The 24,232-nt window shown below is 48.2% G+C and overlaps 1 protein-coding gene across 1 annotated transcript in view; it reads left to right on the top strand.

The window, feature by feature from the left end:
* LOC126542057 (fibrillin-1-like) overlaps positions 1-24,232 on the top strand; it is a 112,024-nt gene that overhangs the window by 44,574 nt on the left and 43,218 nt on the right. The window contains exons 16-37 of the mRNA XM_050189030.3: positions 90-215; positions 1,509-1,634; positions 6,411-6,539; positions 7,327-7,470; positions 8,516-8,569; positions 9,113-9,241; positions 9,955-10,101; positions 10,619-10,702; positions 11,132-11,257; positions 11,630-11,755; positions 12,242-12,367; positions 13,337-13,462; positions 14,167-14,289; positions 16,202-16,327; positions 18,813-18,938; positions 19,280-19,402; positions 20,252-20,374; positions 20,983-21,108; positions 21,650-21,775; positions 21,971-22,093; positions 22,434-22,595; positions 23,952-24,020. Coding sequence (XP_050044987.2) covers positions 90-215; positions 1,509-1,634; positions 6,411-6,539; positions 7,327-7,470; positions 8,516-8,569; positions 9,113-9,241; positions 9,955-10,101; positions 10,619-10,702; positions 11,132-11,257; positions 11,630-11,755; positions 12,242-12,367; positions 13,337-13,462; positions 14,167-14,289; positions 16,202-16,327; positions 18,813-18,938; positions 19,280-19,402; positions 20,252-20,374; positions 20,983-21,108; positions 21,650-21,775; positions 21,971-22,093; positions 22,434-22,595; positions 23,952-24,020 — 2,670 coding nt within the window. The remainder of the gene's footprint in view (positions 1-89; positions 216-1,508; positions 1,635-6,410; positions 6,540-7,326; positions 7,471-8,515; positions 8,570-9,112; positions 9,242-9,954; positions 10,102-10,618; positions 10,703-11,131; positions 11,258-11,629; positions 11,756-12,241; positions 12,368-13,336; positions 13,463-14,166; positions 14,290-16,201; positions 16,328-18,812; positions 18,939-19,279; positions 19,403-20,251; positions 20,375-20,982; positions 21,109-21,649; positions 21,776-21,970; positions 22,094-22,433; positions 22,596-23,951; positions 24,021-24,232) is intronic.

Genomic DNA, 24,232 nt, shown 5'->3' on the forward strand with positions numbered 1-24,232 from the left:
TGCTCTTAAGGCAAACTTATTTCTCACGGTTGCATTGCATAACGACATAAAATATCGATATACACGACGACGTGTTTATACCTTCGCAGATATTAATGAATGCTGGGTGTACCCGAACATCTGCCCCAACGGAGCGTGCGAAAACCTAAGAGGAAGCTACCGTTGCATATGCAATCCAGGGTATAAAGTTGACAGCACAGGGAAGATCTGCGAAGGTAAGTGCGCTTCCGAATGTTTGTTTTCCAGTACACGTCCTGCGTTCCGACTGCACGATTAGCAGTTACTGCTCTGAAAACTGTCGACAAAACCGCGACATGTTGTAGCAAGAGTCTTTCGCGCCGGCTAATGACCTCTGTAAAGATGTTGTGGCATGTAAACAAGAACGTGCTTTTTTTTTTACTTTACTTTGGAAATCGTTTGGTGCGAGGAGTAATGCCATTGCAATCACTCCTACAGCAGTAGTAATACACGGTGAACATGCAAATACAAGATCAGTGCAATAATATATCAACGTGAGTTTGTCGCATGTTTCTTAGAGCACTATAGATATTACTAGGGTTACACTGTAAGGAACTATCACAAAATAAGCTCCTCTTAACTAATAGACAAGCAAATGCCGCCATTGTGACGGCTGTGACTGGACATGGAGCCTATTTGGAACACAATGTTGCACTGAGAGAAGGACGGTTGACGTGCGAAAGCCTTCATTGCTCATAGTTTATATGATTTATATCGTTCCCTTCAGTACTACCTTTACAGCGAAGCTGTATGCCTCTACCATCCAAGAAAATTTTCGTGTCTTCGTTGTAAGCAACAACAACGAAAAAAAGCTCCCAATACGTGGCCCGATCCCGAAGATAGTGCAATGCCGACCCGACTCGCGGCGGAGGTGCAGTTCGCCATTAAGGGGCCCACGTACACAGCGTCGCTGGTAATCCTCCTTCACAGAGTGGAAGGGCACTGAGGTTTTTTTTTTTTTTCCAGATCACGCAAGAAAAACACCTGTTATTGCAAGACGTTGCACCTACTTGACCTCCCCTAATTTGTTTCTTGCATTTGCTCAATGCCTTCAACAGTCATCTATTTAATCTTTTCGGGGTGCGTGCGACTTGGACAAAGATGTCACCACTTGTTCAGTGAAAGAAGCCTACATGGTATCTAATAAATACATCCAATTAATTGATCAATTCCATTGACACTAAAATAGGCTGAAGTATGCTGCTCTCGCTCATTGCCACCGAATCCCACAGCGTGATACTGCTTTCTTCTAACCTGAAACCACCGCAACAGGGACAGTGTTTTGTTTTTCATCTCTGCTTTACTTATGGCAGCGAAACTTGGTTAACTTGTCAGGCAGCCGCGTTACTTGAACTCCTCTTGAACGCTCTATGTCACTAACACTCAACAAGTGGCAATTGCCGTCTGGCTGTTAGCGAACTTAGTGAAGTCCTAAACCCAAATATGTATTGGGAATTATCGATTGTGTTTGTACCACGTGATTTTCGCAGACATCAACGAGTGCAAAGTGAACTTGATGCTGTGCGAAAACGGCCTATGCCGAAATACTCCGGGCAGCCACCAGTGCACGTGCCCGACAGGGTACAGACACAACACGCACACCAGCGTCTGCGAAGGTAAGCAATACTACCATGCGGGCTTTCACTCTTCTGAATCAAGTGCTAAGGCGCACGCGGTGCCAGCATGCGCTAAACTAATCGATACAAGTAATCACCTGCGGGACGTCCGTTTCTAGTTGCCTATCATTACTTACCACTCCTGAGCAGCGCATGGAAAACTAGCGCGCTGCCTATATGTAGCGAATACAAGTACGCCTGCGAAAGGTGCCTTACACGCGTTTTTGTGTACGTGAAAATTATGGGTGTGCAACATGTTGCCCTCGAATACGGCACACAGTGTGCTTTAAGAATGAATGCTCTTTTCTCTTTCAAGATTCTTTGTGCGAGATTGTGTCAGGTGTCTTTCACGTTTGGATTTGCCAGCCCTTTATGCGTGAATGGGAAAAAAAGTAAGTCAGTGATAGTACCAGACGCGCGATCGCACCAGCCGAAGACATTGCGTATATAGTAATGAAATCCGTGACAAATGTAACGCAACACGTATCTCACTGAACTAAACGCTTTCGGCCGGGGCGTTTAGTCAGCGGAATCCCCTTACCGCGTTTCACACCGACGATCACTACGCTTCTAGCACGCAAGCTGATGCCATATTGGTCATAGCTGGTGACTACTATTTGAGAACCTCCTGAACAAAAGATCATCCATGTTCAGAGAATAGCAAGACGCGCTTATTATAGTGACCTCTGTTTCATCAGGACAGTGAGGTCACTCTAGCCAGCACTCGGTATGGCAAAGCCTCCGGCGCCCTGTGCGCTTGTTCGGCGCAGCATCCTTACCATTTCCTGGGCGTGCATTCCTTTAACTAGACGTATCAAATCTGTACGATTACTCACAACGGCATGGAAACAGTTATGTTTAAAAAAGACAGCAAAGGCTAAAATTGCCTTCTCCTTGACTCTGCTTGACATTTAAGTGTCCCTCCCGTTTCCATTGCTCGGTCACGGCGTGGTGGCGATGGTGGTGCCAGAACAAGCGAGTTTAGTCAGGCAGCCAAGGCGGGCAATTTCTCCACTGTAGGACCTTTTTTCAGGGCATATAGTTTGTCACCACACGTATGGCCGCAGCCGCTCCATCTCGAGCAGCGCGAGATAAAACAACCGTAACCCAACGGCAAAAAAAAGGAAAGTTTGTAAAGCCTACTTCACTGCAAAATTTGTCTATATGCGGTGAAGCCACCTCAACAAGAAGATGGAAATTGATTATACCTCATTAATGACATCTAATCGGGTGGTGGTGGTAAAAACGTCTTTAATTTAGAAACCAAATACTGGCCTCTGGCCCTAGAATTGTCTCGCATCTCTTTTATCAGAGAATCCAAGCCGGAATCCATGATGTAGTAGAGGAGTGAGAAGCATAAGGAGCGACACCTCATCCTAAAGAACTACCTTTCACCATGTCTGCTTTTACGTTGGAGACTGTCTGTAAGTTATAATTGTTGAAACGATAAAGCAAATTTAAAAATAAAATGTGTGGGGAACTCTATCGGCGACGACTCCCAACGAACGAACGAACGAACGAACGAACGAACGAACGAACGAACGAACGAACGAACGAACGAACGAACGAACGAACGAACGAACGAACGAACGAACGAACGAACGAACGAACGAACGAACGAACGAACGAACGAACGAACGAACGAACGAACGAACGAACGAACGAACGAACGAACGAACGAACGAACGAACGAACGAACGAACGAACGAACGAACGAACGAACGAACGAACGAACGAACGAACGAACGAACGAACGAACGAACGAACGAACGAACGAACGAACGAACGAACGAACGAACGAACGAACGAACGAACGAACGAACGAACGAACGAACGAACGAACGAACGAACGAACGAACGAACGAACGAACGAACGAACGAACGAACGAACGAACGAACGAACGAACGAACGAACGAACGAACCGAACGAACGAACGAACGAACGAACGAACGAACGAACGAACGAACGAACGAACGAACGAACGAACGAACGAACGAACGAACGAACGAACGAACGAACGAACGAACGAACGAACGAACGAACGAACGAACGAACGAACGAACGAACGAACGAACGAACGAACGAACGAACGAACGAAACGAACGAACGAACGAACGAACGAACGAACGAACGAACGAACGAACGAACGAACGAACGAACGAACGAACGAACGAACGAACGAACGAACGAACGAACGAACGAACGAACGAACGAACGAACGAACGAACGAACGAAACGAACGAACGAACGAACGAACGAACGAACGAACGAACGAACGAACGAACGAACGAACGAACGAACGAACGAACGAACGAACGAACGAACGAACGAACGAACGAACGAACGAACGAACGAACGAACGAACGAACGAACGAACGAACGAACGAACGAACGAACGAACGAACGAACGAACGAACGAACGAACGAACGAACGAACGAACGAACGAACGAACGAACGAACGAACGAACGAACGAACGAACGAACGAACGAACGAACGAACGAACGAACGAACGAACGAACGAACGAACGAACGAACGAACGAACGAACGAACGAACGAACGAACGAACGAACGAACGAACGAACGAACGAACGAACGAACGAACGAACGAACGAACGAACGAACGAACGAACGAACGAACGAACGAACGAACGAACGAACGAACGAACGAACGAACGAACGAACGAACGAACGAACGAACGAACGAACGAACGAACGAACGAACGAACGAACGAACGAACGAACGAACGAACGAACGAACGAACGAACGAACGAACGAACGAACGAACGAACGAACGAACGAACGAACGAACGAACGAACGAACGAACGAACGAACGAACGAACGAACGAAACGAACGAACGAACGAACGAACGAACGAACGAACGAACGAACGAACGAACGAACGAACGAACGAACGAACGAACGAACGAACGAACGAACGAACGAACGAACGAACGAACGAACGAACGAACGAACGAACGAACGAACGAACGAACGAACGAACGAACGAACGAACGAACGAACGAACGAACGAACGAACGAACGAACGAACGAACGAACGAACGAACGAACGAACGAACGAACGAACGAACGACGAACGAACGAACGAACGAACGAACGAACGAACGAACGAACGAACGAACGAACGAACGAACGAACGAACGAACGAACGAACGAACGAACGAACGAACGAACGAACGAACGAACGAACGAACGAACGAACGAACGAACGAACGAACGAACGAACGAACGAACGAACGAACGAACGAACGAACGAACGAACGAACGAACGAACGAACGAACGAACGAACGAACGAACGAACGAACGAACGAACGAACGAACGAACGAACGAACGAACGAACGAACGAACGAACGAACGAACGAACGAACGAACGAACGAACGAACGAACGAACGAACGAACGAACGAACGAACGAACGAACGAACGAACGAACGAACGAACGAAACGAACGAACGAACGAACGAACGAACGAACGAACGAACGAACGAACGAACGAACGAACGAACGAACGAACGAACGAACGAACGAACGAACGAACGAACGAACGAACGAACGAACGAACGAACGAACGAACGAACGAACGAACGAACGAACGAACGAACGAACGAACGAACGAACGAACGAACGAACGAACGAACGAACGAACGAACGAACGAACGAACGAACGAACGAACGAACGAACGAACGAACGAACGAACGAACGAACGAACGAACGAACGAACGAACGAACGAACGAACGAACGAACGAACGAACGAACGAACGAACGAACGAACGAACGAACGAACGAAACGAACGAACGAACGAACGAACGAACGAACGAACGAACGAACGAACGAACGAACGAACGAACGAACGAACGAACGAACGAACGAACGAACGAACGAACGAACGAACGAACGAACGAACGAACGAACGAACGAACGAACGAACGAACGAACGAACGAACGAACGAACGAACGAACGAACGAACGAACGAACGAACGAACGAACGAACGAACGAACGAACGAACGAACGAACGAACGAACGAACGAACGAACGGACGGACGGACGGACGGACGGACGGACGGACGGACGGACGGACGGACGGACGGACGGACGGACGGACGGACGGACGGACGGACGGACGGACGGACGGACGGACGGACGGACGGACGGACGGACGGACGGACGGACGGACGGACGGACGGACGGACGGACGGACGGACGGACGGACGGACGGACGGACGGACGGACGGACGGACGGACGGACGGACGGACGGACGGACGGACGGACGGACGGACGGACGGACGAACGAACGAACGAACGGACGGACGGACGGACGGACGGACGAACGAACGAACGAACGAACGAACGAACGAACGAACGAACGAACGAACGAACGAACGAACGAACGTACGTACGTACGTACGTACGTACGTATTCCTTGCCAAGTGCGAACACTGACCATCGACAACTAACCGCCGACTACCTACAAAAACGGGCAAGGCAAGGAAAACTATTCGATTTAATATTCTCACCAATATTTCTTGGTCAGTCTTAGGATTGGGCGTTTGTTGAATCGACCAACGGCGTCTGCGGTCATTCAGCTCAGTAAACATAAGATATTTTTTCCTGAGAATTATCACTATAGTGCCGGGATTCAAGATGCCTGGTATCTTCGCTAGGCAGTGCTAGCTCCCGTCAACATTTTTAACGCGCCACCAGGATGTAGCCACATGTAGCAAACATTTACACTGTGTCATTTTTAGATGTGGATGAGTGCCTGAGCTCCGGCAAGGACGTCTGCGTGAGTGGCACGTGTGTCAACACCCCCGGAAGTTACCGCTGCGAGTGTCCGGCAGGCACGACGTTGGACGCATCTCGACACGTCTGCATAGGTAAGAATGGCGGCTGACATCGCTGACCTAACTCGTGCTTTGGCCTGCCGCTCTGACAACCATGCTTCTCTTGATGCCCTTCCTCCATCCCCTTCCCCCGTACGCTGATGAATGAGTAACCTAGTCAATGAAACCACCAGCCAGGTAAGTTCTCTATACATTTAACTGCGCTACATGACCGTGATTTCCGTCGGAATTTTAAAGACAATTTCTTTCTTAGCGAGTTACCACTACTTTTCCGTATCGGGTATGCGTGTTTCTAACCTCTTTTCTGGGCCGATCCCGGAGATAGTGCAGTCTGAAAATGTGGGCAGATACCAGAGGGTAAGTGCAGTCTACAACCGTTCCCGTGGGTATGTGCAGTCTAAGAACCTTGGCCGATCCCAAAGATATTGCAGCCAAAAAGAATTGAGCAATCCAACGCTCATCCTACTCCCCTCACACTAGGGGCGACGCGGTAGGGTGCCGTGCGCAGTGACTCTTCACCCTTAACTCGCTCAGGAAGATATTGTCTTTGATCGACGCCAGCTAGAAATTTAATCGCCTTTCCACTTTTTTTACGATGTTAGTGAGGCAGCACCATTAGGCACTTTCACGCGACGCGCCTACCTTTTCTTAATTTGGGATGCTACCTTAATAACTGGTGCGTGGATATTCTGAAACTGCCCCCATTTCTACAAAGTTGAGCTGTGTAAGTTGCCTTCGCTCAAAACGTTTTTGGCGCAGCTCTCTCGTGCCAGTTGACTTATGTGGTCCACTCACACTTTGTTTCTCCCTGTCATGGCAGACAATCGGCGAGGCCTGTGCTGGCTGACGGTCAGGAACGACCAATGCGAGAACGACGTGAAGAGGACCATGCTACGATCCGAGTGCTGCAACTCGGTGGGCAAAGCGTGGGGGAGCCCCTGCCAGCTCTGCACCGCAGACAGGGGTGAGGGCAGTCGACTATTCTTTCGCTTGTGCGCACCCCTCAACCAAAGGCTACGGTGCATGTGCACTGTGCACAATGCCAAGAATGTAAGCAGTGCATTGCTTTGCTTTTAGTGCAGTACGGCCATGTGAATCATGACTAGGTAAAGAAAACTTTTTTTCCCGCTAGAACTCAATGCAAGACCTTTCTCACGAAACACCTTCCAGCTGGTGGACTTTCGAAGGCGTTATACAATAGACCGGAAAGGATATCAGATGTAAACTGACACCTCTTCTGTAAAAATCTCGGTGTTTGTTTCGGAGGGAAACTGTTGTTCTTGCGGCAAATATTGCCGACGTGAATTTGGAGAATGTGAGCCGCTTCCCGGGAGATCCGGCCACTGGCGTAGGTGCGTATCGCCGCCTCCGAGTCGCTTATTATCACCTCAGCGTCCGTAGTGGCTGCCGCGAGGGCTACTGCCGCTTCCTCGGCCACCTCCGTCTCTTCCGTGAACCGGACAAATTTGGACATCCCGGGATTCTTTAACGTGCCCCCACTGCATGGTACACGAGCTTTTTTGCATTTTTCCCCCATCGGAATGCGGTCGCCGGGGCCGAGATCAAGAGAAAGAAAATGAGATGACAGGTTTTTCTTAATATTATTGCGTAATGAATTCTTTTCTTTTTTTGGTCTTTGTAGGGCCGGTACCGCGAAACGAGATGAGATTACAGCACGACGTTTTTTAACATATTGACATTTTACGCATCGGTGTCCATTCTGCTGTGCCGGACATGCCTACAAGGACTGTATTTTACTTCATTTTCGACGAGCCATATTCTCCTATAATGACCGACAGTCACAGGCCAATCGCTTCCAGCATAAGCGATGTCACAGGAATTTACTTCGTGAATATGAAAATGGCTTCATCTTCAAACATTTACCTCACGATCGCCTTCTGGCAGATTAAGCTTATAGACTCGGTTTGAGTTGCCTTTATGGTGTTTCAGAAGTGTGGTATCACACTTGGAGAACAGAGGAGGAAAACAATAAATAGGCAATTTTTCAGATCCTCACAAGTGTCCCCGAGGTCAAGCTTCCGTCGATGGAATCGCGTGTACAGGTCAGTGACTGCCATTTTAATGGTTCAGTTGAACGTTAAGTGTCAACTCCTGGCCGCCATTTTCCAAGATGTCCGCGCTGCTCCCGCTATACGGCTAGTGCGGACACATACCATTTACACAAGACCGAGCGTCAAGATAACAACGTCCTCTATTTGTAAACACGTAAAAACGGGATGGGCGCTTTTTGTACAACGTTGGCGTTACTTTACAATGGAGTGCTCAAGATCGCAAGGCAATTTCCACAAGCTCACCCGTACTTATCCGTGTACCTGTGTCATACATGCAGTTTCAAAGACGGATAAAACCGAGAGCCGTTAAAATGCGACATTTTTTTCGGCTCCGTAAGCGGAGGCTGGCCACTGGTTGAAAAATCAATTACAATTGACTAACCAATTACCATTGGTTTCAACCATAACTGAAAGTACAGGTTAGACATGCAGGTATCGCACCATTCCATTCATGCTCATAGTTTGTCCTCCTTGCTCGCGTATTTTTGTTGAACTGAATGAAGGATCATTCAGTTCTAAAATTCACGTTCGTAGATATCAACGAGTGCGAACTGTACCCGGGCATCTGCCGAGGAGGTGGTCTCTGCGTCAACACTCCAGGCTCGTACCAGTGCAACTGCCCACCTGGCCTCACCCTGGACCCTGCAGGAACGCGATGCGTCGGTACGTCAGCCTTTTCGGGGTTTCATTCAGCGATTTCCCTCATATCCATTTGCCCAAACACATTCGTCGTGTGCCGTTCTCAAAACTGGCGTGGATGCCGGTATTCTGCGAGTGTCACCTACATGCCAAAGGCAGCTGAAACTGTCTTTGCCTTCAGCTCGCTCTGTCATTCATTGTATCGGCCCTATGTGCAGCACAAGCTAACGGGGACACGAAAAAAAAACTCCGACCAGGAAAAGAAGCACAAACGAACTTTCCTCCCTGGTTTGTATTAATCTTGTCCCCGTTATTTTGTGCTGTACATAGCGCAGGAACAAAGGACGTCTGCCAACTCGCCAAACTCATCGCTCACTCTGTTCTGTTGTCACTATGACACCGCCGTGGTTGTTACTTCCCGAAAGAGGCACTGTCAACTTAACTTCCGCACTCTTGCTCTCTCAACTTCCACGCCGGCGTAACGGGCTCGGTCGACGAATGGAACACGGCACAGGCATCTAAAGGGACTCGCTACTACCTTACATCCTACCAGACATGAATCTGCCGGCGTTTTCTGGCCTAGTCTGTTCGTGCCCTAAATCGACTACTTGCTCCTGGACGCTGCTTGCGCCTGTTTGTCGTGCAGCCACACGTAGTACTCGCACTATTTCTATCTTTTTGTAAGATTCAACATGCGAATAGCTGAGCAAACGTTTCGCCCGTGTTCGTCTGTGCAGATTTGCGCGAAGAGGTCTGCTACGCGTCGTTCAGCGACGGTCGCTGCTCTCGCGGCATGTTTGGACTCTTCTCGAAGGCCATCTGCTGCTGCACGCTGGGCAAAGCCTGGGGTCACTTCTGCGAGGCCTGTCCACGGCCTGGAACTGGTGAGGTCGCATGCAGTCGCGAAGAGTCAACAGAGTTAGGATAACATGCTTTCCTTCGTAAGGAGAAAACAATAATTTTTTTTTCTTCAACTGACTGCGAAGCGAACGTATCCGCTGCTTTTGTGACAAGTCAACATCAATACGATAGATGTCTTCGCCGCAGAATTTAGCTTCACTTACTGCCTCTTATTACGCACGCTTTCGTGCTGTTTAACATAAAGTGTACTCGTAACGCTGCCGTGCAGCTGGCTTTACGTGTCATAGCCTAAACAAGTGAACTGATATACTTGGATTACAAATTTTTGAAGCTGCCAGTAATAATAAAAATTAACATAGAACGAGATCTCGTGTCTAAGGCAAAAAAATTAATATACAGTTGCGAGGAAGTGTACAAAAGTGTCAGATATGCTGCTTATCCGGTGAAATTGGCAAGATAATTGTTTCAGCACTGCATCCACTGACTTGTAGCACCAACATCACGCTATATTATCTTTCTTTTCGTTTCTTTGTTTTCCAGAGGCCCATCGTGAGCTGTGTCCTAAGGGACCTGGTTATGGCCCAACGGGAAGAGACATTGGACACATAGACGTCACATTCTCTGGTATGGTTAATGATTCAAGAGACGAGATAGAGCACGTACATTGCTCACACTCACAAAATCACAGGCATGCACACATAAACGGGAGGAATGCTAAAAAAATTACAAAATTGACTCGCCCACTTCGAAACTTAGGCTTCGAAATGTTACCACCAATTCAGACATACATTATTTGGGCAGGCGTCAAGATTGAATTTTGGTAGAAACGAATATATAAATCTAAAGTGTGATACAGAAAATCTGCAGGTGTACAAGGCAGATGGTCGAATAGAAGGAAGGAGAGGGAAGAAGAAGGAAGGAAAGGTAGAGAAGTCAACCAGCCTCGCGTCCGGTTTGCAACCTTACGCGAGGGAAAGGATGAAAAGAGAAAATCATAATAATGATAAAGGGGGTGAGGATCAGGAAGTCACCATCACGGTTCTGCGATTGCAGACGTAAACGAGTGTCTCTACTTTCCCGGACTGTGCGAGAACGGCCGCTGCCAGAACACCATCGGCGGCTTCACCTGCGGCTGCAGCCAAGGTTTTGCTATCGACCAGGAGGGCATCAACTGCACAGGTACGTGGCCGTTCGACGATATGGTCAGCGTATCTAGGTAGCGTAGGCCTTGGTGTGCGCGTCGTCTTAAAGAGGGCATTGGAGAGGCAGCAGTCACTCTTGTATGAAGGCCGTCGTCGACTGTTGCCGGTGATGTCAGGGTTCTAGCTGTCGTTAAGGCGCCGCACTGAAGAGAATGACTGTGACATCCACCGTCGATGAAGTGGTAATAGAATCGGAAAACAGGTCTCCTGTTTCCCCCAACCCTTCGCCATTAAGGTTTTCCTTTGTCTCTTTTACACTTAACAGCGGAGGTCACAGTCTGTGTGGGTACTTGTCACGATTCTAGTTGTGTTTTTACATCACGCCTGCTCGTCTTTAACCTGAACTCAGATATCGACGAGTGCAGCATCGCCCACGGTGTCTGTGGCAACGGCACGTGCAAGAACACGCCTGGGTCCTTTCTCTGCGAGTGCCACGACGGCTTCGAGGACTTCATGAACATGCAAGACTGCCGCGGTGAGCACTTATTCTATTGAAAGGGAGCCTTGGTCCTAAACGTCGGCAACAAGGTGACCGACAGAAGCTCCTCGTAGCCTTAGCATTCTCTTATTTAGGTAGACGTGCTCGAAGGACACGAGATAGCGAGTCTTCGAACCCCATTATAACTGCACCTGTAATAGCGGCAGTTAAGAATGGAAGAATTTCTTCCACGATGGCAACAATTAGTGCGACTAAGGGGCTGGGCACCTTGTCAATTTTGTCATCAAATTAGGCGTTCGTCTCTCTTGGCTAATGCGCACACCAGTGGAGCGGTGCGTGTTGCGCTCGCCATGAACGATCTACTGGGACGGCACGGAAATTTGTCCACGCGCTTGCACGTAGCTACGTTTGCGATTGCCCGTACATGATGCTTTAATCATTCGGATGCTAACCGTGCTGCAGCTGTCAGGTACTTAAGCCTGATTGACTTTGCGGGTGCTACTAATGCTGTTTTCACTACAGACGTGGACGAGTGCTCGCGCAACCGAGGACTATGCCGGGGTGGTACGTGCGTGAACACGCCGGGCTCCTTCCACTGCGTCTGTCCAGCCGGCCACGAGCTGACGCCAAACGGGAAGGCGTGCAAAGGTAGGGGCACTCGATCAAGCACAACTGCACGAAAAGGAAGCAGTGACGCCTTTGCTTTCGTTGAGAAACCCAGTACTGAATGCAGTATGGGTTCGAGCTCTTGCAATAAAATCAACTCTTCGCGTCACCAAGACGTGTTGTGAATCGCTTCCGCGGATAAAGCTCGGTGTGCATCTTTCGTCGATAACCTTCTGCCCACCTCCGCACGGTATCGTTAGCGCACTCGCCGTCGCCTTTTGTTAATGATTCGCGGGGCTCCACGTCCCAGAGGCGTGTAGTGAGACGGGCAATAGATGAAGTTAACCTATTCAGCTATCAATAAACATTCTCTTCCTCTCTTTAAAAGGGCGAATGCCAGAGTACGTTGCTAAGGGATGCCCGACGGACGGAACACACAGAAAGAAAGGAAACAGGTTTGCGCGAAAATGCAAATCAGTTGATTTGAAAACGATGAAGGGCTTGTATAGCGAACAAAGTTCTCCTCTCTTTGTGCTCCGTCTGTCGCGCAGTTAAGCAATTCGTGCCAACTCGCCCATTTGACCACTTTATCAATCTAACAGAATAATCTAAGTTGCCTCGGATAACTTCATAACAAAGGTGGTTCCGAATTAAACCTCCACAAGACTACGACCACCACAGCGAGTATTTAATCTCGTCATATTCACAGGATAGGAACACCATCGTTGCTGCTCTACCGTAACGCGCATCAAACTTTCTTGGGCCTCATTTTACTCCCTTCGAGCGTTTAATAGTCGCCCATAGGTAACCGCTGGAGACACACATCTCTACCTTACATGTTTAACTCTCATCTCACTCGATTGTGATTACGTGCGTCTGGCCACTTTCTCGTTCAGGCGTCTCGCTTAACGGTAACTTTTTTTCTCAGCAAGTACACGGACATAAATCATGACGTCATGAAGGTTGCAATCCCCCTAATCGAGTTACACTTGTTACCATGCACGAACCAAGACATCGATGAGTGCAGCAGAACGAGCGGAATCTGTTCCAACGGTGTCTGCGAGAATATGATGGGAGCCTACCAATGCATCTGCAACCACGGCTACAAGCAGAACACAATACAGTCGAGCTGCGAGGGTAAGTCCATCAGCCTCAAGAATACAATGCTCAGCATAAAGGTCCAATAATGTGCGTGATTGAACCACGAAGAACACTTTATTCGAAAAAGAATCTTGGGGCAGTACACCTTAATAATTATTTTCTTTCGATTCTACTCTTTTATTGCCATTCACCTCGCCGTGCGGCCGATCCTGACATTGGCGAGGTTGTGGCTTCGTGCGAGCCAATGGCGACGAACCAAACAAAAGGACATTGATATCTATATATATATTTCCACTTGTTTGGTCCGTCGCCATTGGCTCGCCTATGACCCAAGGTGAGCAAGCTGAGAGCCGTGTTTTCACGCTAGGAGACAATGTTTTTTGTCGTAAAGCATTCATCGGGAAAACTGCGAAGGTGGTAAGCGCGGCTACTAGCTTACCGGCCGGCGCTTCCCTTTTTAGCTTACCGATAGCCTATAGTAACGTGACGCCATCTACTTAAACACGTAAATCGGAGACAAAGCCGAGTTAAAACCTCACCTTACGTTCATGCACCTCCATTTGGACAGGCGGGTGAACGCGTTCGACTATTTATGGAGGTGTAATAAATGTTACCCAGATTTACTTTAGATTCGCCCGATTTCTGCTTACATAAACACAAATACGCATGAACATGTCTACGTATTATAAATTATTTTTTTCCTATTCCCCTTCCCTCTCTTTTTGCGGCGTTTCTTGCAGATATCGACGAGTGCGCAATAAACAGGGGTAACTGCAAGTCTCAATGCACCAACACGCCGGGCAGCTACTTCTGCTCCTGCCATCCAGGATACGAACTGTCGCCAGACGGCGTCAGTTGTGTCGGTCAGTATACAATAGTTTATCCTTCGGAGTCTCATTGGGTAGCACGGTTTAAAAAGCACTGCATTAGTGACTACTTTTGTTCCTTATTTATTCGTCAAGAAGGTAGCAAAGCGTTGTCGGACCAAAAAGCTAATTTAAAGAGTCACATATTGAGTGTCATGACTGATGCCGTTTCGTTGTGTTCTCACCTCGAAGTCGTTCTAGAGAAAACGCATATTCATGTAGACGTGTTAATCCAAACTTCGTGCTAAAGGGACTATTTTCGCCGTTACTGCACCTGTCGTCTCATCCGCAAGACACCCGCCGTGGTTGCTCAGTGGCTATGGTGTTGGGCTGCTGAGCACGAGGTCGCGAGATCGAATCCCGGCCACGGCGGCCGCATTTCGATGGGGGCGAAATGCGAAAACACCCGTGTATTTAGATTTAGGTGCGCGTTAAAGAACCCCAGGTGGTGGAAATTTCCGGAGTCCTCCACTACGGCGTGCCTCATAATCAGAAAGTGGTTTTGGCACGTAAAACCCCATAATTTTTTTTTTCATCCGCAAGATGACATGCTTTGTTGAAAAGCGCATATATGACTGAATTAATAAAGAGAAAATCAGACATCCACCCATTCGTAGCAATTGCTACAAAGGAATCCCATAGAGGTTCCTCGAAAGAAAAGCCTCGTAGTTGAAGAAAAATTCGTCCTGGTCCGGGACTCGAACGCGGGACTACCGCCTTTTCGGTGCAGCCGCTCTACCATCTGAGCTAACCAGGCGGCTAGCAGATGGTAGGGCGAAGTCTAATTTGTCGACAACACGAAGCAAAGGCAAGAATTTGACGTAATAGTTCTGCGAATAGTTCCACCTTGCGGGTTTCCGCAGAACTATTACGTCATATATGACTCAAATGTTAAAGACAACCGTACACGTTGTCACAGTTGATTCCTGTGACATATATATATACATATATATATATATATATATATATATATATATATATATATATATATATATATATATATATATATATATATATATATATACATTATGTCATGTCCAACAGATACCGCTATCCGTGAAAAGAGAAGTGTAGAATCATTGCATTTTATCGGCCCTAACATATGGGGCAGAAATTTAGAAGTTAACTAAGAAACTTGACGAGAAGCTAGGAACCTCGCAAGGAGCGATGTAGCAAAAAAAATGTCAGGTGTCACGTTAGGAGGAGACAGAAAGGTAGCAGTGTAGATTAAACAGCAAATAACGGTAGCCGATATTCTGGTTAGCATCAAGAGGGGAAAATTGAAGTTGGGTAGGCCATGTAATACATAGAGCAGATAACCAGTAGTCTATTATATATAATTAGAGAATGGGTTCCAAGGGAAGGAAAGCGCAGTCGACGACGGCAGAGAATTAGGCGGTGTGACGAAGTTAGGAAACGCGTGAGATGGAATCAGCTAGCGCAAGACAGGGGTAATTGAGTATCGCTGGAAGAGGCCTTCATCCTGCAGTGGAGTTAATGATTATGATGATGATTATGATGATGATGATGATGATTGTGATGATGTAGTCTCAAGCATTCGCTGGGTACCACTATTTAGTAGCCCCAGACAGAAACATATGTTTCCATCTAGTGGACTGTACATTTCGGCTGCAGCTGGAGTGCTGATTAGCTGGGCTGGCGTGCCACTGAGGAGGCAGGCGCCCCCAACCAGTTTTCTTCTCCCTGATACAGCTCCAGCCAATCAGGTGCGGCCGAACCACCCTTCCGCAGGTGTGAGGCAACCGTGATGTCGGACATAACATTATTGAAGGCGACTAGCAAATAGGAAAGAACACATACAAACCAACAACTGTAAATTCGGCGCTTCAACTGAATGGCTCGATCACTCGCTAACCTACATCCAATTTTCTCCCCCCTCTTTCTGCAGACGTCGACGAATGCGCGCGTGGTCTGGACTCGTGCAGCGGCGGAAAGTGTCGCAACACATTGGGCGGGTACACCTGCACCTGCACAGACGGGCTTCTCACAGCGCCCGACAGCAAGGGATGCGTAGGTGAGAGAAAGCACTTGGCAACACGCTCACGCGCGCATGTGCGTGGGCAGTATTCAAGAACACGGAAAACTAAATGTGGTCGCATGAACCGCAAAGCAGCTGATGTATACGTAAGGGCCGATATAAAAGAACAACACTTCTGTTAGTCGTGACAGCGGACGCATCGGCCAGTGACGAGCAGTTTTGAAAAAAGTTTCCCGAATCCGGACCCTGGAACCGTTATTTTGTAACTGCTCTTTTCATTTACGGTTGGTTTTGTTAAACACTGGATCGTGCGAAGCCACGCCTCTGCTATTGTCGGTGTCGACCGCATAGCGGGATGGATGATAAGAAATTAGGTGTACCAGAGGAAAACAGTTCTTACAAGATAAAGAGACAGAGAAAGAGGAAAAGCAGAGAGGTTAACCAGAGGGGAAGATCCAGTTTGCTATCCTGCACTGGGGAGAGAGAGGAGAGGGAGGTAAAGTAACAGGAAGTAGAGAGAGAGAGAGAGAGAGAGCACAGATACACCATGGCACTCGTTCACTGCCACCGCACAGCACAGCAGCACTTGTGGCACTATAAACATCAGTTCAGGCTACAGCCGCTTGTCCTAGTCTGTTGTCCTTAAAAACTGCAACAGTGCGTTCTTTGCCGCGATGGTTTGTATATGTGGGCATTCTATTTAAATTAGGAAAGACCCCTGTTAAAGGTCTTTGGTCAAAACGCGCTATCGCCATTGCAAGCGATCGTCTATGTAAACTGTAGCGAGGGCAGTCACAGAGAAGGTGTTGAAGAGTCTCCTCGCTGCCACAAACATCACACGAGGCGTCGTCGGTCCATGCGATTCGGAAAGCAAAAGACTACATAAAGGCCCCTCCTAGCCATATTCGTCAAAGCAGGGTAGCTTCGCGTCGGCAGAGCCCAGCTGGGATGCGAAGGCGGAGAGAAGAGTCTAGGTGGTGCAGCCGGTTCCTTTGAAAACTTCGTCTGTTCCACATGGTGAACGTGGTATCCTGGGTGAGCTTTCCGAAGCTTTGCAGCGGCATTTGTCCTTGATGGCGGTATCGACTCCTTTTTGTCGCCTTGAAGAGCCAACCAAGCAGCGTTATAGGCGTATTCGTTACCTATGACACCGCAGTGACTTGGAAGCCACTGAAATGTCACGTGGTGTCCTTTCTTATTCAATGTATGGATCAGTTGTCTAATCTCAAATACCAGTTGTTCGTGTCTTCCGCTCCGTAGGACTGATAGCAAAGATTGCAGTGACCATCTTCGAGGTTGCTCTTGGCTGACGAGACGAAGTGCAGCGCGAAGAGCTGCAAGTTCCGCAGCCGTCGATGTCGTTGTGTGACACGTCTTGAAACTTATAGTGATGGTGACTCTCGCTGGGAAAATAACGGCTCCAGAGAAACAGTGGGGAGTTGCAGAACCATCAGTATAATTATGTACGTGGTCGGCGTACCTGTCGTGTAAAAGAATCAGGGTTAGTTGTTTAAGAGCAGGTGATGAGGGCTCAGATTTTTTTTTCTGATTCCTGGTACGGTGAGGTGCACTGAAGGTCGAGCCAAACACCATGGAAGAATCGATGGCTGAGTTGCGGGGGTGAAGCCTTATGGAAGGCGGATGTAATAATCCGAAATCGTAACACAAAATGATGCATGCGGTCTTTCTGGCGGTAGTGTTGCAAGATGATGGGAACGCACCCTGGCAAAGTGCCTGATGTGCTCTCTCAGCACTTCCACCACTATGTGTGCTTGTATTGGTTGGTCCCGCGCGATTGCAATAGTAGCCGCTGTTGGTGCGCATTTTGACAAACCAAGACAAACTTTGAGAGCCCGAGCTTGAACAGCCTGCAAAACCCAAAGATTTGTCCTGCGAGTGTTGTTCAGTACGGGCAAACTGTATCTCAAGAAGCCCAGAAAAAGGGCCCTGTACAATTCCAACATAGTTCTTACAACATACAAGCCCCGGTTCAACGCTGCAATAAGTGCCGCGGTATAAAATGTAACTAGGTTTGGTTGCGTGGACGACTACTTGTCGAAGTACATAGTGGAACAAACGGTGGGGCTGGTAATACCATCAACAGGCGTGGACATTCATACGACCCTTGTTCTATTAGTAAACAACGTAGGTATGTCAATTAAATCAATGTTGTGGAAAAGCCAGCGACTAAAGTTACTGAAATTTCCAGCATCATTCAATAAACCGACAAAATCCAGAACAATACGCTGCCGTTCAAGAGAAACTAACTCAGAAACTAATACACGGAGCTTACAAATACTGTCAAACTGTTCGCCTCTATATGCTTTCGAAGCTCGTGACTTTGTGCGATTGCAAGAGAAAACATTTATGCGCAGTGTGCATCAGCCTCAGAGGATCAAGAATACGGTAAACGCTTAAGAGACCAACATCTCGAGACGGTGCTTTTACTTCGTTATATTCGCACATAGCCAAGTGTGTTCTGCGAAATACAGCAGCGTCTTCTCATTTTGCTTCTCTGAAGATTACGATGAATGCGAGAGGAATCCACATCTGTGCAAGTACGGAAGATGCGAGAACACGGTCGGATCGTACGTCTGCCGCTGTCAGCCGGGATACTCCGTCAAGAAGGGAGACACCCACTGCACCGGTGAGCCCAACTCCGCAGTCTTTTTGCAAGGAGACGGGGCTGTTTTCGTAATGCTTACATAATAACGGAGTAGCAACTAAAGAGAAGAATTGCAACCAGAGGAATAACATGAGGGATGCAGTCTCTTTTCGCCGCAGTAGGATAGCGTTATTATGATAATTTTGTTGGCATGGGCGTTATTTCACGGTCTTATGAATGTAATCAAAGAGATGTATCCTTCAACTAGGGTTACGGTCATTTTTCTTTCTTTTCCGGCGTGTTTGTTGCCTTAAGTAACCACAAGTCTAGTTGGTAGCTTACGGCTTTTAACGAGTCGCTTGTTTCCTCTTATTTTTTTCTAGACGATAACGAGTGCACCAACGGCGAGAATGACTGCAGCGAGTTTGCGGAGTGCATGAACACGGACGGCTCGTTTCAGTGCGCCTGCCGCGACGGTTTCCAAGGGGACGGGACCACGTGCAAAGGTGATGTACCCGGTCCAGTGCGTGAGCGTAGTACCACTTCCAGCTACTCCTGCCACCTAGTATCGTATATTCGCTCGCTTCCTTTCCCCTTTTCCCTTATATTTCCTTATTTTTCTCAACTGTATTTATCGCATTGCTGTTGTCGGGAGTGTCCTTGTGGCTAATTTGCATTCATAACGGTCAAGCCACGGCAATTGAGCACCAACTTCCTCTGTCAGGGCGTTGCTTGAGCGTTCTTGGGCTTATTGTTCGTTACTGCGTTACGTTTTGTGTGGATCCGAGCGGCGCTCTGCCGACGTGATCAACAACATCGGCCGTTCGTGAGCGGTGGAAAATCGATGAGAAATTTATTCGTGTGGAAAGTGTAGGTACGTTGTGCCAGCCTAGCATCCCAGCCCGTATTCACAAGAAGCTATTACGCTATAATTAATGGTTAAATAATAGTACAGGCAATCCTGATGCTGGACATATTAATACCGAAGGCGACCGGCCAGTGGCAAAGAACACTTACGAACGAAAAGCTTTGTGTAAAATGCCCCCGGTCCATACCTAGCGCCCTGATGATAATGCAACATCCAGTATCTAGGAGAAGAAAGGGGGAGGGAGAGGGGCGGTCACGTGACAGAATGTGCTGCGCGGCAGCGCTGAAAGGGCGCGCGTATGCGCAAACACGCGCGGCTGTCATCCACCCGCAACACTACAGTCGCATAGTACACCTACGAACTCAAATAACTTTCTATTTTGAGCTGGCTTTTTGCTTTACTTAGTCTCTGCTGGCTTGATTAGAAGTGGCCAGTGTCATAGACACTCTCGGTCCGCATGACGCCGCTTTCTCGTCCTCCTATACAGACGTCAACGAATGCGTTCGGGAGAATGGGGGTTGCGACACGGACGCCACCTGCATCAACACTGACGGCTCCTTCAAGTGCGTATGCGACAGCGGGTTCACTGGCAATGGTTTCCAGTGCGAGGGTGAGCTCTCTCAACATTTCATTTCACCGAAGACGATGCACTGACGTGTACCGGTTGTACCGGTGTACGGTGTACCGGTTGTACAGGTGTACCGGTTGAAGAATACTCCGCGTGATTGAGACAGGGTCCGTGCGAGGCGCCGTGAGGGAATTGTCTCGTGTCAACTTTGCACCTGCAGCGGTTAACACGGCCCCATTTTCTCAATTTATTTTCAAAGTTATGCGTGTTACATATGCCAATACAAGGTTACCATTGAGGCACGGCTAAGTGCTGGCTTAGGCAAGAGCGTAGGCATCGTGCAACTAGGTCAGGGAATTAATTCGCAGGTCTTCGTTATGAACTGTGAGTAGTTGTCAAGTGAAAGTCAGCAATGCGAAGGGCTTCTCTCTTCCTGTGCTTCATCTGTGCTATTCTCACCATAAAGGCGTACACCACCATGTTATCCTAATGCCGCGTAAGACGAGGCTCCGTGTCCAGACACAACTGCGTGTCGCGCGAGCCGCACGGTCCCTCTTCTCTTAAAAAAAAAAAAAAGGAATCATCGAACGTGTTCACTTCACTAGGTGCCTAATGACACTCTGCTGAAATCAAGCCCCTATATTTTCCAGACATTGATGAGTGCAGCACTATCTCGTCGCTGTGCGAGAACGGCCAGTGCATCAACCACGCGGGCGGCTACCGCTGCGAGTGCGCCATGGGATTTGCGCCTCAGGACAACGAAAGAGCGTGCGTCGGTGAGTGAGCCCCTTTTTCGACATTTGTTCGGCACAATGACCAAGCTAAAGGTCAACGCGTAGATGTTCATAGTGCTGCAAGTGCTACTGTGCTCTGCGGTGACAGTATGCGGCGACAGTGACCCACTGGGATTGTATGTCTGTGCTCCTTTCTTTCTTGATCTCTACTTTGTTATCGCTTTACCTCCCTCTCCCCTCTTTCCCCAGCGTAGGGTAGCAAACAGGATCTTCCCCTTCCTCCCCTGGTTAACCTCCGTGCATTTACCCTTTCTCTCTCTCTCTCTCTCTCTCCCTCCATAACGCGTTTTGTAACCATATTTAACAAAGTCTGGCCTGTTCTTGGTAAGCTGTAACATTCCCTAGGGGTTCGGCTGCGACCGCTATCTGGGAGCTTTGTACGCTCGTGTCCATACACTTTACGCTTCTTATCTTGACAAAAAGCAGTAGCTTTCGGCTCGTTTTGCTAGCTGGCTCGTTTAAATAGTCTCTGCAAAGGAAGTACCAACCGTTCTTTCGACTGTGTTTTCTCCCTTTCCTCCAGACATCGACGAGTGCACAATGTTCGATAACATCTGCGTCTTCGGCCAGTGCGAGAACGTTTTCGGTATGTTCCGCTGCATCTGCCACCCTGGCTACCAGCTGGACTCGACGGGCGGCAACTGCACGGGTGAGCCCATCTTGGACCCTTAACTCCTGTTTGCCGAATATTGAAGCAAAATTGAATAAAGTGTTCATAATAAACGGAAATACTGAAATATACCCAAGAGTGGTCGAAGCAACACTTGTGCCGCGAGCACTCCTAATCTAGAAGCCGTATTGCAGACGCCAGCCTTTTGTCGCTTCTGTTCCTTTCTTCCTTCAGACATTGATGAGTGCACCAGTCCGGAATCTTGCTTGCACGGCCGATGCGTCAACACGGCGGGCTCCTACATCTGTCAGTGCCCACCGAACTACAGTCTCACGCCGACGAAGACAGGTTGCGTAGGTTGGTGCCACTTGGTACTCGCATTCTTTTTCGCTTCGAAAGTGTTCGTCTTTAGCGAGGTATAACGCACGACATCAAACGTCAACAATGGCGCTTCGATGCACTGAGTACAGTTAGGGTGCTTTCTCGCGTGTTCTCCGAGAAAATCTCGTGGCTTTCCTGCAACAATCTATTAAACATGTTGAGGAACTCTGGCGGGCCCAAACGGGAGTACATTAGCAAAACCAATACCATCACATTTAGTGTGATTGGGTGGCTCGATGGTGGGTTTTCTTGCGGCCACCAGCATGGATGACTGGTAGGCCCGCGCTGTCGTTCGCGCCTTCTCCTTTCATTGCAGACACCCGGCAGGAGCTGTGCTACAGCAAGGTCCAGGGCAACTTCCACGGCCGCGGAATCTGCTCGTCGCCCATGGAAGAGCCCATGTCTCGCGCCACGTGCTGCTGCACTGTCGGAGCTGCCTGGGGACGCTCATGCGACATCTGCCCACCTGCAAACTCCAGTGCGTATATTTTTAGGCTAAGATGGCCTTAGCCCATGCCTGTGCCGCTCTTCTCAGCTGGTTGATGTAATACGGCTTCCAATAGGAACAACGTGTCGCTTCGACTGTATCAGAGAGACAGAGAGAGAGAGAGAAAAGAATGCTCAGAAAAGCAGGAAGGTTAACGAGAGGTAGTTCTGGCTGGCTACCCTACAAGGTAGCAGTGGATAGGAAGAGAAGGGAACAAAACATTAAGCACGTAAATCATACAGCGTTTTTAATGCCTATTACGTAGGTCCGTACACCTGCAGGAACTTGAGCAAATTCCAGTAGAAAAGGTCGGCGCATGTTCAGTATCTAGTCGCACCGAATGCTCGCGGTTGGCTTGTGCTGTCTATGCCTTGTGGTCGCCAGCGAAACGACCTTCACTCAACATCATGACCTTCCACTTTACCGAAACTGTCGCCGAGGGACGTCGCATCAGGCTTGGAAACACAGAAAGAAAAGCAGTTTCTAGAGCAAAAATACTTTCAAGATTCGATGTTTTTTCAGTTCGTACCACGAATTTTAATCACAGAAGAAATGCAGCAGATAGGTAACAAGCAGAGGGTGATTTCTCCAGCCACAGCCTCGTTTCAAATGGGATGCTCGTAAATTCTATGCAACGATCGCGCAGGACAGTTGGCGAATGCGGAAAGGATAGCGTGGGTGCTAATGGAGACGCTACAGTGACATTCGCGGCAACGCGCATTTGTTCCGTAACTGAGTGAAGACTAAAGTGTTTTCACAACTTGGGCAACAAAAATATTCGTCGAGTGGCAAAGTTCCAGGTGGATAGATAAAAGAAAGCGTACATCCTAGCTTCATGAAGAGGAGTATGCCGTATATCTCATGCATATCAAATATTCATCGTATACGCTTTAATAATTCCTGATGCCAGAAGCTTTACAACACAAAGACAGATGTTTCGCAAGAATACCCAACACCACCGTATAGACAACATTGATAGCAAATGTAGCGCAGGATTACTCCTTTCACGTTATACGTAAGCGTAGACAATAAACAAAACATAATTATGTCATGATTTTCCTTTTTTAGACATCGTGATGGGCTGAGAAGTAAGAACCTCACTTCATGCATCCTCTTTGCTCGGGTGCGTCATGTTCACCAGAAAGCGGTGCCTGAAACTTCTGTTGGTCCTGTAAATTTCTTGAATATCAAATTGTAACGTAAGATATGGCAAACGATTTCCTTCATACACAGTGCAAGTTCATCAGACCAGCGCGGAAGAAAAAAAAAACATCTTCACCATTATTGCACATGAGACACACAACACGAACATAAACGCGCTTTCCTCTTCTCCGTCGCCATTTCCAGCTGCCTACACGGAACTGTGTCCCGGTGGCCCAGGCTTCCGACCAAACCAGATCACCGTTTCTCTTGAAGGTACGTAATTCTAACGCAATGGCTCGACTAAAACGACGAGCCTGATCAGGTTCTCAAAATACACTGCCGCAACAGTTCCGCCATACCTGCAGTTTCAACGGAAGCTCGAGCTTCAGCTTGAGAATCCCGGCTCTCAATTCTTGATTAGTGATAATATATATGTACGCGTATGCATGTGCGATACTGAAAAGACCTAATGGAGGAATGAAGAA

The sequence above is a fragment of the Dermacentor andersoni genome, chromosome 2, assembly GCF_023375885.2.
Source record: "Dermacentor andersoni chromosome 2, qqDerAnde1_hic_scaffold, whole genome shotgun sequence".
In the NCBI taxonomy this organism is placed as follows: domain Eukaryota; kingdom Metazoa; phylum Arthropoda; class Arachnida; order Ixodida; family Ixodidae; genus Dermacentor; species Dermacentor andersoni.